Below are 14,141 nucleotides of genomic sequence, written 5' to 3' on the forward strand. Positions count from 1 at the left end.
TCTTTGGAGAAGGTAAGGGGACAGTGGAAGAAGTCATGTGTAGGCCCTAGAAACGATGATACAGACTGAGAGGAGGATGGACTCTCTGCCTTAGTCATGGAGAGAAGGATGAGAAGGAATTACTCTCCTCCACCTTCCTAACCCCAAGAAGTCAAATACTTAGAGCAACTACACAGGAACCTCCAAAGTTCTGGAGTCTAGAAGATGTGCAGTGGTGGTCTGGTCTAACCTACTCCCTCACAGGGGAAATAGGAGACCTCTCTTCAAATAAATAACTTGTGCTGACTCTGTAACTCAAGGGGATTGCACTTATATATCCCCTCTCAATTCCCAACTACCTTTGGAAACAAGGCTTTTTCATTTTCTGCTTAACCCTACACATTCTATTAACAGAAAGCCAGCAGCACTTTATGATTCTTTGAAAGTACACAGTCACTTGTAAAGGGCATTCCAATTCCTGGGGAGGTAAGAGACTCTGTGACACATTTTTGAAGTACACTCCTATTCAAAACTGCAACTGATAGCTCTTTTGTACTGACCTTGTCTGCACATGAGATCTATAAAAGTAAACATGGTCATATTGACTTAACTGTGCTGGTAGATGACTCTCTAAAAGCAAGAGGGGATGACACCCAAATGACATTCAGAGACGATACTAGAAGTGAATTAAGAACTTTCTGTCATCCCTGGCATAATCCAAACATTTTCCCTTGTGTCATCCAGTTTCTAACTGTAGAGGTAATTGTATTTATTCAACAAAATGCAATTAATACTACTACGCTTATAACAAGTCATGCTAATACAGCATATTTTCACAAATCTTATAAGAATAAAAGAGATGATATTTTCAAAATAAAGCTTAAGTAATTGGAAAGGAAAACTGAAGATAGATTTTAGGTCATATAGGAAACACAACGATCTATTCAACTAGCCACAGACTTCAGACAGTTTAATAGCGTTCTTAGAAGAAGAGGTCATATATCATATAAATAGGTGCTATGCCACTGTAGGGCATTCTTCACCTTGGGCTCACAGGACCCAAGAGAGCTCTCCTGTGAGGTCACCCAGAGAGTTCTAGTTTATTCTTGTCAGATCCAACAAAGGGCACTTTTCTGACAGGTCAGGGTGAGCTACATTGGATCTACATTGGATCTAAAAGCAAAGTAGAAGCCTCCAAGTAAATGCTCAAGGATTAAAAAAAAAAAAAAAAAAAAAAAAAAAATGCTCAAGGATTCACATCCAAATGAAAGGTGAACACACTTCTTTCTGACACATGCTAATACTTCCCAACTACCTCCTCCTGGTAGATTGACAACAATGAAGACTTCTCTGTCATGAAATTTGACAACTTCAGCAAAAGCATATTTGTCACAGATTTTTGATAAATGATTTTATAATGAAGACAAATTGTAATTCTTTATAAAATAGAGATACTATAAATAACTTCATGGTTATAAATTACAATAAAATCTTAAAACAAAAAATGAGGATGGCAGGGTAACTGGGCTTAAAAGATATATCATCTAATTCCATATTTTATATTCCAGAAAATTACACAATCAACTTTTCTTGTGATTAGAATTAAACCTATTGATTTTAGAAGTATCAGGAAGTAACTATAAGAATTCTGAATTAGGCAGTTAAATTGTGAAAAGCTTTATTTTAATAACAATACTACTCTCTTCTTGCTGACACAAATAAGGGTCATTCTTGGAATAATTTTTCAAACTGTGGATGTTTTATGACATTTCAAAATTAATCCCTTCAAATATCATAGTTATGTTTTAGATTAAACAAATGCTTTCAATGAAAAAAACTATTTCTCAACAGAGGGACGTCATATAGTTAAACTCAAAGGTCATTTTATAAAAAAATTTCTCAAAACAGATTAAATGTACAAGAGAGAAATATATTAGTAAATGATGGTATAATTCAATGATACATTTTAAAAACTGTGGAAAAAATGAAGATTCAAGATTGTCATTTTGAAAGCACTGTAGATATATGGGAAATATTTTTGGTTTATTAATAAAATAAAGATTATATGTAAATCATAGGCATGGGGACAAAGACTATAAAATAATGTGAAAAATGAAAATAGCTCTATTAGAAATCTGGGATTAAAGGCAATGTTTATATTTAAAAGTATTTATCATAATCTTTCTATAAAAAGTTATTTTGAATTAATGGATGTAAATATAGGTTTTACTAAAACCAATGTGACTCATTAACTTTTCTAGGGTCATTTCTTAAATAAGTTCTCTTACAGTGCAGCAAAGCTTTTTTGCTTCATTAGACAGAATCTAGAAAAAATAAAGAGTAAAAAAAAAAATTGTTATGTAACTCTAAAGAGGTAGAATAAATGAAAAAGGAAAGCCAAACAGCCATATGGCAAAACCGTGTAAAACCAATCTTATATTAAAACTTCCATTTTAATCTTAATGAGAAAATTAACAGCCTACATGGACTTGACTATAACACTTCCAAAGTTAAGGCAAAGTAAGCACTAAGAAATCTACCAAAAACTAAGTATTACCGTAAAACACTGTTTAGCAATTATCACCATAAATTTCTTTTGAGGCAGATATAAACAACTATTGATATTTGCACAATTTCTGTTCTGAACCATTATGTATATTGTTCCTTTCAATTAAATGTTCAGATTATCAAAGGAGATTTTAAAAATCTATTATCAAATGAGAAGGCAAGCCTTTATTATTCTGTTCTATATTATATGTGTTACCTAAGGCAGAGATCCAATATGGATAGAGCTCCTTAGTAAGAAGTGCGTCGTCAATGTCAGAGAGAAAACTCTTCAATACGCCCGTCACATCTTCAAGCTGATGTTTTCCAGCCCTCAATTTAAAGCTTCTTGCATCCTTTTTGAAACTCTCCAGGAGTTCACTTACATGTAAAGGATCACCATTCTTTTGATAGATATATTTGCACCCTAAACCTTTGTTAAAAAAAAAAAGAAAATGGTTATATGAAAAAAGTCTCAGGTCAAAATTCACTTTGATATCTTAAAAATAGAACCAATTTTTGTGTTGGAACGATGCACAAGACAAAATCATTATCCAAGAGCTGATATAAACATGCATGAGAAAAAAAGAGCCCCTCCCCCCGCAGCTTTAATATTTAAAATGTAAACCTGATGAACAACTATTTCATCCTCAGCTTTTAGTAAGTCTCTGGCCAGCCCTTCCCCCAGTCCTTCATAGCATCTTTTTCAAATGTTCTTTTACCACAAGTACCCTTCGCTTAGTCTCCCAGATTACAAATTTGCCTCCAGTTTCACCGACAAAAGTGAGGCTCTCTGGTATAAATTTCCTCAAGTCTCTGCACTCACAGAGTGAGTATATTAATTCTGTCTGTTCCCACCTTTACCTTCTTCTACATGAAGAGTTGGGTCATGTCCTTTTCAAAGTTATAGATTCATCAAGTTTCCCATATAAAATAAGAGGAGTAGCAGTGGTTAACTGGAGGAAGAGGAGTGATGATGATGATATACAAACAAAAAAAATTTTTTAAATCCTTTTTTGCCCCTCCCCCCAGGTCTCTTGTCTCTCTTCCTTCCAAAACTAATCTGAGTTTCCTATATTTATTCTTTCTCCCATCTCATATCCCTGTTAATCCTTCAACCACATAATCTTGCTTCTGTGCCCAGTTCCCACTCTATCAGGACCATCTTCATCAAGAATATCTATTTTCTAGATGCTTTTCAGTATTTATGTAATAAGAATCCCTTGCAGTGTCTGACAACCCAATGAATCTCTGTTAAAATTCTGTTAATCTCAAGGTTTTCGTGATGTTATGATCTCATCTTTTTTGCCCCTTCCTCTATGACTACTCTTCTAGTCTTCTATTTATTCTGCTATCTAGTATTTACTGGGGATCCCAGCAATCCATCCTCAACTCTCTTCTCTGCTCCCCTACAAAATTCTCTGGATGAACCCATCCATCTTCATCACTTCAACTACTACATGTACATTTCCATTCAGGTTTTAATTCCTAAAATTTCAAATGCACACATGCACTTTAATATAGATATACTATATAAATAATACATGCAACACACACTATACTTATACATATGAACAAATTAATTCTCCTGCCCCACTCACTACTTCACCTCCCAATCCCAACATGTTCTTTATTTATCTTGTTCCTATACCTCAGAATTTGGCATTGCTTCCTCCCCAGTCCTTTACAAGTCAGAACTTTTCTTTCGCACTTACCACACCAAACAAAAATGTCACATATATTTTTCATCATGACTTCTCTCTCAAAAGTGTCCCCTTTTTCCATCCCATGTGCTATTATTATTTTGTGCACCCAGTTCCTCACTGTGTTATCACAACTCCCTGTCCTATTCCTGTGCAGCCCTCCAGTCTGTCTCGAAAATGACAACAGCATGGTCTGAGACACAGGTTGGCTAGTGTTACCAACATGCTTAAAAATATGGATACAGCCCTCCCACTGCTTTGAGGGCAAGTTTGAGGATTTTATTATGATACATAAGATCCTACATGAATTTTCCTAACTAACCCTCCTGCCTCTTGTATTTGTCCGCTCTTCTCACACTGAGTTCTGGCCACATTTAACTACCCCCAAGTTCCCTGAACAGACAACCTCCTTCATGACACTGCACCTAGGCATACACTGTTTCCTCTTCCGAGAATTCCTATTCCCTCTTTCTCTTAACTAGTTCCCATTTTCTCTTAAGACCTGTGGTAGGTTCCATGCCTCACCCATGAAGCCATCCATGACCACCTCTACACTGGGTGAAATTCACCCCTAAACCATGGACACCTGTACCAACCCCTGAACCTCTCTGCCATAGAATTTTGTACACTTGAGATGTAATTGCCCACTTGTTTGCCTTTGATCCACAATCTGTAAACTCCTAGAAGGCAAAGATCATGTCTTATTTTCTGTACACAGCAGCTACACAGTTCCTAGAAGAACTCAGTAGGTACTTAGTAAATGACCACAACAGAATAATAAGCAAATTCTACAAAAAAAAAAAAAAAAAAGATTGACTAAGTTTCTGAGAGATTATGTTGCTGGTTGAGTGAATTTCTAATAGCTGCTACACAAGGTAACTGAATGTGAATTTGAAGGTAATTTTGTTTACATAAATTAAATATATTCCCCCAAGAACTAACTACTGTAACTCATTAAAAAAATTAAAACTCTAAGAATTATACTGTGAACTTGGTCAGATTCGGATCTTGACACCATGAGCACAAAAAATTGGCCTTAGATTTTTAACCCAAAGATCAGGAAATTCAAAATAATTATGACCATAAAGGCTCTGAGCCAACCACTTGCATCCTATAATCACTGGGCATTTTCTAAGTTCATATCAAATCTTCCTTTGTATACATGTTGGTAATATTGGGGTTTTCTCCATGTTCTGCTCATTAAAAAAAAAAAGCTAAAAATACATGATGTCTTTTACTGGCTTTATTACTTTAATATGCAAGTTAATGCACCTTATGCTAGAGCTACAAAGTAGTTATAATGTATGAAATTTAGTTGAAAACAATCTAATGCTTAATGATTTTATATTCAAATAAACACCACAAAGAAACTTCTGCTTTCCCCAGAGAAACATTAAATTGGATACGCTGAAGCTAGTCAAGTTATTTTAATCATTTGTCAGCTTACGAAACACTTTATGCCATTATGAAATTAACATGATTTGAAAATTCCCAATGAGGTTATGCTCTTGCTAAAACAGAATATGTGTGCAATTCATTTATACCTACAAAATGTAAATGCACTAATACTGAATTACTAATAAATGAAGATGATAACCTTCTTCTTCCCCGGTTTTCAAATAAACAGATGATGACAATTGATAAGAAAAATATAAACATACTATCAAGGAAGGAACTTCATAGAGTAATCCCACATAATGTGATTACATACATATTTACAATAGATATATAATTCAAACACAATAAATCTGAATATTAATGATAATTGTACTTGGATTACATATGAAATAACTAAAATACTTAAAATGGCACTCTCCCTAGGAGAAAATATATTAATATACACATATTCTAAACTTAATTTCCCAAAATTATTTTCTTCATAGCCTTTGTTATTTTTGACATTTTGTTTCACATCAGCTCTTTTAGTTCTCAGACTGGAAGGCATGATTTATGGCTCTGTGTTTCACTCTTTACTCCCACTGTTTAGTTTCCAGTATCAAACTCAGCAGCTAGCACACAACAGACACTTGATAAATAAGTAAAAAAAAAACTCATAACACAATGTTTTACTACAGCTCTTTCAATGATTACATTTTCTTTTCAAATTAAAAACACCCAAAGATACTTTTAATATTAGGAGAACAATGAAAGGTTAATATATCAATAGCTTCCAAAATACCAGATAATCGTTTTACTCTTTTCTGCACGTACAATCTAAATCAATGGCATTTACTGACAGGTTAAAAGAAAAAACATATTTTTATATTAAAAATATAGTTAAGCAATTTATTTACTCTACCTTTTAGAGTATTAAGGAAATATGTAACAGAAGGAATTTTAAGAATGAATAGTAATTTGAAAATAAACATGAATAATAAAGGCATACTTTATTTAATTTTAGGCATATCTAAAATACTACCATAGCATATTAAATTAAAATGAAGCTGCACATGTGGGTATAAATCAAGTTGGTTTTAACCTGCAAACTATTCATAAAAATATTTGTTACAATTAAGTCAAACTATCACAGTTAATGACCATGATTCTTAATATAAACATATGACCAATAGCACGTTGAATGGAATAAATACACATACACTTTGTATACAGGCCAACAAAAAGTAAATTCTTTTACACATTGTCCCATAGTATACCACTTCTAAAAACACACTGAGGCACCTCTGCGTTCCCCTAGACTTTACTGTAAAGTTATAACCCCTGAAAAGTACAATGTTAATCAATTTTTAATATACATTTTATAATATAGATTCTTCTACTATGTCATTTAAAATTTTTATGCATGTAAAGGAAGAAGGAAATGGTAAAGGCACATGATATAATTTAAATGAGCTTTACTGTGAGAAAGAATGGCATTTAGGCTGAAGAGTGACGACAATTTTATTTTTCACTGATGTACTTACAAAGGGCTCTAATTCAGTCCAATGGAGGTACCACTTAAAAACTGTAAATATGCTACTATGAGTTCTGCGGGTTGAATAAAAACTTTGTGATACTTACCATACTGTGTAACAAATGCTATACAGCTGTTCACGATAATGGGAACGTCATTTTTGCTGAGCTGCTGATCTTGTAATGCATTCCCATCTGTACCTGCTGCTTTTTCAATTGCAGTATGCCAGACTGTGAAATCCAACTTGGTATGCCCATGGATATATAATGTTCTGTAAGGTTTCAAAAATATTTCAAATTATAATTTTGCCTTTTAAAAAATTCTTACTTCTACACAGATTATCCTTAGATCCATATAAATGGGATCTTGTCTCATCCATCAGAAGAAAACCCCTCTGGGGACGTCCCTGGTGGTCCAGTGGTTAAAAATCCATCTTGCAATGCGGGGGGAGCTGGTTTGATCCCTGGTCAGGGAACTAGGACCCCACATGCCACGGGGCAACTAAGCCTGCGCACCGCAACTACTGAGCCCGCACACCACAACTAGAGAGCCCACGCGCCGCAATGAAAGATCCTGCGTGCCGCAACTAAGACCCGACACAGCCAAAGATAGATAACTAAATAATAATAAATAAATATATTTAAAAAAAGAGAAAGAAAACCCCTCTGTCTACCACCAGCTTCCACTCACTCAATCCCTCTTTGCATGTACAGTCACGTCTCTCTCTACATAGAGTCCAGGAAGTTCCCTGAACTTGTGGTCTCACCTCCTTGCCTCCTTTCATTTCCCCTTTCATTCTGTTTCTGAATAACTGAACAGAAACCCTTCTAGCAAGCATCACCTGTGACTTCTCATGGATATTTGGGGCTATATTTTTCAAGATTTTAGAACTGTTTGATGACTTCATTCCTTTAAAAAAAAAAAGAGGAAAAAAAATACCACCCAATTCGGCTTTTGTAGCACAATCCTTCCTGGCTTGTCCTCCTATCTTTCTGGTGCCTCAATTTCTTTCCCAAGCTCACTTCTTGTTTCTGAAAATGAAGCTGTAACCTCAGTGCACTCACATGAACTCCAAGGACTCTCCAGGGACATGTCATTCAGGCCAGTGGTTTCATCCCCCATATATAAGCTGGTAACTCCCAAATCCCTATCTCCAGGAGTTAACTGTCTCACAAATCAGATCTCTACGTGATTGAAAAGCAAGAGCATAAAGCAGCTGAGAGAGTGGGAAATCCAATCAATTCCCAAACTCAAGTTTTAGCTCTGCACTCACTTCCCTTATGACTTTGGACAAGTTATCAACCTTCTTTGGTTCTCAGTTTCATCACTGGCAAAATGAGGATAATAATAGTATCCACCTCAGCACTCAGTAAATGTAATATTAGTAAATAATAAAACATAATACTAATTAATGTTGACTTTTGGACATCTTCACCTTAAGGTGCCACAAGCATCTCAAATCTTTATCCCTCCTCATACCAAACCAGTACTACTTCCTCCACTTATCCCAGCAGAAATGTAGGATTCATTAACTGTATATTGGTCCACCCCACTCCCACCCAATCACTGCCACATGAATTCAGTCACAAAATTCTGTTCATTCCAGTTCCCTGACATATATGTTCTGCCTCCTCTTTATTTGAACATCGCTTTCTTTCAGGTCTTTGTACTGCTCCTTGAAGTCACTAAAACCCCTCCAAACAAAATTCATTTCCCAATTCTCCACCTCTCTAGTCCCTGTTCCCCAAGACTGCCAGAATGATCTTTCTAAAATACAAAGCTAATGACATCACTTCCTAAGCACTGTCCTTCCACAGCAGCTCTGGAGTTTTCAAGATTAAAAGGCCCTCATGATCTGGCCCATATTTTCCCCTCCAATTTTGCCATTCCAGGAAGGAAGGAAGGAAGGAAGGGAGGGAGGGAGAGAGGAAGGGAAGGAAGGGAAGAAAGGGAGGAAAGGGAGGGGAGGGAAGGGAGGGGAGGGAGGGAGGGAAGGAAGGAAGGAAGGAAGGAAGGAAGGAAGGAAGGAAGGAAGGGAGGAAGGGAGGAAGGGAGGAAGGGAGGGAGGGAGGGAGGGAGGAAGGGAGGAAGGAAGGAAGGAAGAATTAACATGTTCTTGTCTTCATAATAAATACTTCCGGCTCTTTGGCTGTTACTCCAGTTCCTCCCCCATCGGTGTATTCCAGGTAACACTCGCTGACACTCCATCCCCATCTCTCTCCATCCAATGCTTACTGTGTACCAGGTGTCCCTTCTTAATCCTGAACATCCACTCTACCCACCATCATATCGCCTGCTCTACCTGTGTGAATGTTTTAGCCGCTACACCCCAAACTTTGTACAAGCAAACAAAGAAAGCATTTCAGCATCAATAGCCTTTAGCATAGCATGAGGTATTTAGTGGGTAAATAAGTTTTAATGTTCTATCACTAGATATAAAATTTGACTTGAAACACAAAGTAATCGTTGATGTATTTAAGTATAAAACTATTTAATTTTCATTTCAGACTATGAGACAGCTACTTTGGATTCAACCCAAAGAGAAAGGAATGAGCTGCTTGAACTCTGGATTGTTTTGGTTTCTTTTTTTGGGGGGGGCGGGTAATGTTTCACATTCCTGATAATTCACTGGCCCTAATTTAAAAAGAAAACAAAAGTACTCCTTTCTTTTCCTTAGATTCCATATATATGTGTTAGCATACTGTATTTGTTTTTCTCTTTCTGACTTACTTCACTCTGTATGACAGACTCTAACTCCATCCACCTCATTACAAATACCTCCATTTCATTTCTTTTTATGGCTGAGTAATATTCCATTGTATATATGTGCCACATCTTCTTTATCCATTCATCCAATGATGGACACCTAGGTTGCTTCCATGTCCTGGCTATTGTAAATAGAGCTGCAATGAACATTGTGGTACATGACTCTTTTGAATTATGGTTTTCTCAGGGTATATGCCCAGTAGTGGGATTGCTGGGTCGTATGGTAGTTCTATTTTTAGTTTTTTAAGGAACCTCCATACTGTTCTCCATAGTGGCTGTATCAATTTACATTCCCACCAACAGTGCAAGAGTGTTCCCTTTTCTCCACACCCTCTCCAGTATTTATTGTTTCTAGATTTTTTGATGATGGCCATTCTGACCAGTGTGAGATGATATCTCATTGTAGTTTTGATTTGCATTTCTCTAATGATTAATGATGTTGAGCATTCTTTCATGTGTCTGTTGGCAAAAAAAAAAGGTCATGAAGAACCTAGTGGCAAGACGGGAATAAAGACACAGACCTACTAGAGAATGGACTTGAGGATATGGGGAGGGGGAGGGGTGAGATGTGACAGGGTGAGAGAGTGGCATGGACATATATACACTACCAAATGTAAAATAGCTAGCTAGTGGGAAGCAGCTGCATAGCACAGGGAGATCAGCTCGGTGCTTTGTGACCACCTAGAGGGGTGGGATAGGGAGGGTGGGAGGGAAGGAGATGCAAGAGGGAAGAGATATGGGAGCATATGTATATGTATAACTGATTCACTTTGTTATAAAGCAGAAGCTAACACACCATTGTAAAGCAATTATACTTCAATAAAGATGTTTAAAAAAAAAAGAAAAAAAGTACTCCTTTCTGTCCTCCGGTTTCTTTTCTTGAAATGCTCCTCTAAGAAGAAAAAGCTACTGGCACCCCACTCCACTCACTTCTAACATCTTCTGAACTTGCTGTAACTTCTTCAGTGACACTGGTGCCCGTAATCTTCATCTCTTTTCTCCCGGCATCTCTATCTATTGTTTTTATTTTCCACACCACCACAACAGCCTTGACCTCCAGGTCTTGTAATTTTCTTTTTGAAGAATTCTGATACTTGCTCTAATACTCCTGACATACCTTAGCCTTACATCATCTTTAGCTCAAAAACATTCTACTGCTGGGCATATTTGTCTAAATGAAACTATATAACTCGGGTAATTTCGTTGAGGAACATCAAGCCCCTACATTATGTAGACTTAATCAAAATTACCTCTTGCTAAATTAAGGAGTTTAGGTAAAGAGAAAATTTTAACTTTTTTTGAGTCTTGGTTTTTTAATCTGATAATTAAGCTCTGAATATGAGACAAAAATCTTTTAAAAGGTGTGCTTATAGACAATGAGTATTTGAGCAAGCAGTAAAAGAAATCCAAAAGGCAATGGCCCTCTATGATAGCAGTATAATTCTGCCGTTAACTGTAAATGTTTCCAACTTCAAATTTTCTTTCTAACCAGAAGAAATCCTTTGATGACAAGTTTAGCTGTCTGCTTGTGAACTAGTGAAGGGTAGAATGAGTAATAAGTTAACTCCTGAGTCCACTTGTCAAAGGCTGAATCCTAAAATACATCATCTTGTGCAGTAGATGTCTGACATTTAATAGCATCAGTTCAACAACTTTCCTCTCTGATGTTATCTAAACTCTGTGCACATTGAATAAAGCATCAAAAGATATTTTTATCACAAATGCTGGCCAACTTTGTGATTTCAAGTGTTATCGAACAACAATTTTACATTTCTGGATAATGATTCCAAAGAAATAGGAATTTATATCTTGAAAATCTGGAAGTTCTTTTAAAGAACTCTAATTATAGAAAAATAAATTTTCCTAACTGTCCATTCCCCAAGCCTAAATTTTAAACGGTACTTCAAAGCCATATGAAAAAAATCCCTATATCCTATAATGAGTTAAGACAGTTCAATAAGACCTAGAAACCAAGTCCCAAGACTAATAAAAACAACTTTCTCAAAACTGTAATATAATAACCACAAAGTATAGACTATCATATTTGAGCTTGGTCTACTGACAAGAACCAGAACAAATGATAGGATCTATAGATATGGCTGTATGAAAAATAAATTCACCTTTATAAAGAACATTTTAAACACAACTAAAAAACAAAAACAACACATTCCAAAAACATGACTGAAGAAGATAATATCCTAGGCATTTATACAGAAATAAAAAAAACTGAGTCTTGTAGTATAAGTCAGCATGTTTGACCAAAACATACTTATTTTGCTTTCATTTCTGGAAGATCTTTTTGCTGGATAGAGTATTTTAGGCTAATAGCTGCTGGTTTGGTTACTTTGTTTCCCCCCTGCCCCCACACATTAAAAGATTTCATTATACTATCTCCTGGCTTGCACTGCTTCTGACAAGACATTCTCATCTTTGTCCCCTATTTTTAATGTGTCTTTTTTCCTCTGGTACTTTAAAATTTTTTTTTGTCTTCACACTGGTTTTCAGGAATTTGATTATGATATGTCTTAATGTGGTTTGTCTTTATCATGCATGAGGTATGTTGATCTTAGTACATCTGTGGGTTTACAGTTTTTATCAAATTTGAAAAAAGTCTGGCCACATTTCTTCAAATATATATATATTTTTTTACTCCATCCTTCTCTTATTTTGGGATTCTAATTATAGTTACATAAGAATGATATTGTCTCACAGGTCACTAAGGCTCTGCTAATTTTATTCAGTCTTTTCCCTCTGTGCTTAAGTTTTGATAATTTCTACTGTCATGCTTTCAAGTTCGAGTTTTTTTTTTTAATGTAGAGTCTATTCTTGCATTTAGCTGATCTAGTGAGATTTTCTTTTCAGATAGTGTATTCTTCAGCTTTAGAAGTTCCATCTGGTTCCTTCTTTAGATCCATTTTTCTATGTTTATGTTTTCCTTTACATCTTTTTTTCTCTGTGAAAATAATTGCTTTTACTTTTTTTATTGGAGTATAATTGCTTTACAATGTTGTGTTAGTTTCTGCAGCACAGTGAACTGAATCAGCTATATGTATACACATATCCCCTCCCTCTTAGACCTCCCCCCGCCATCCCACCCATCTAGGTCTTCACAGAGCACCGAGCTGAGCTCCCTATGCTATACAGCAGGTTCCCACTAGCTATGTATTTTACACATGGTAGTGTATTTATGTCAAACCTAATCTCCCAATTCATCCCACCCTCCCTTTCCCCCACTGTGTCCACACGTCCGTTCTCTATGTCTGTGTCTATTCCTGCCCTGCAAATAGGTTCATCTGTACCATTTTTCTAGATTCCACATATATGCGTTAATATACGATATTTGTTTTTCCCTTTCTGATTTACTTCACTCTGTATGACAGACTCTAGGTCCATCCACATCTCTACAAATGACCCAATTTCTTTTTATGGCTGAGTAATATTCCATTATATATATGTACCACATCTTCTTTATTCATTGATCTGTCGATGGACATTTAGGTTGTTTCCATGTCCTGGCTATTGTAAATAGTGCTGCAATGAACATTGGGGTACATGTGTCTTTTTGAATTATGGTTTTCTCAGAGTATATGCCCACTAGTGGGATTGCTGGGTCATATGGTAGTTCTGTTTTTAATTTTTTTAAGGATCCTCCATACTGTTCTCCACAATGGCTGTATCAATTTACATTCCCACCAACAGTGCAAGAGGGTTCCCTTTTCTCTGCACTCTCTCCAGCATTTATTGCTTGTAGATTTTCTGATGATGGCCATTCTGACCGGTGTGAGGTGATACCTCATTGTAGTTTTGATTTGCATTTCTCTAATAATTGGTGCTGTTGAGCATCTTTTCATGTGCCTCTTGGCCACCTGTATATCTTCTTTGCTGAAATGTCTAGTTAGGTCTTCCACCCACTTTTTGATTGGGTTGTTTGTTTTTTTGATATTGAGTTGCATGAGCTGTTTGTACATTTTGGAGATTAATCCTTTGTCCATTGGTTCGTTTGCAAATATTTTCTCCCATTCTGTGAGTTGTCTTTTTGTCTTGTTTATGGTTTCCTTTGCTATGCAAAAGATTTTAAGTTTAATTAGGTCCAATTCGCTTATTTTTGTTTTTATTTTCATTACTCTAGGAGGTGGATCATAAAAGATCTTGCTGTGATTTATGTCAAAGAGTGTTATCTTTTACAATATTTATAATATTTTAAAATTACTGTCTACATTCTTTGCTAATTCCATTAT

At 35.9% G+C, this 14,141-nt stretch overlaps 1 protein-coding gene across 1 annotated transcript in view; it reads right to left on the bottom strand.

Moving 5' to 3' along the window:
• Positions 1–14,141, bottom strand: part of ARAP2 (ArfGAP with RhoGAP domain, ankyrin repeat and PH domain 2) — a 192,414-nt gene that overhangs the window by 78,039 nt on the left and 100,234 nt on the right. The window contains exons 19-20 of the mRNA XM_061191308.1: positions 7,245–7,408; positions 2,744–2,956 (exon numbers count right to left, since the gene is read on the bottom strand). Of these exons, the coding sequence (XP_061047291.1) occupies positions 2,744–2,956; positions 7,245–7,408 (377 nt within the window). The remainder of the gene's footprint in view (positions 1–2,743; positions 2,957–7,244; positions 7,409–14,141) is intronic.

The sequence above is a fragment of the Eubalaena glacialis genome, chromosome 5, assembly GCF_028564815.1.
Source record: "Eubalaena glacialis isolate mEubGla1 chromosome 5, mEubGla1.1.hap2.+ XY, whole genome shotgun sequence".
NCBI classification, from domain to species: domain Eukaryota; kingdom Metazoa; phylum Chordata; class Mammalia; order Artiodactyla; family Balaenidae; genus Eubalaena; species Eubalaena glacialis.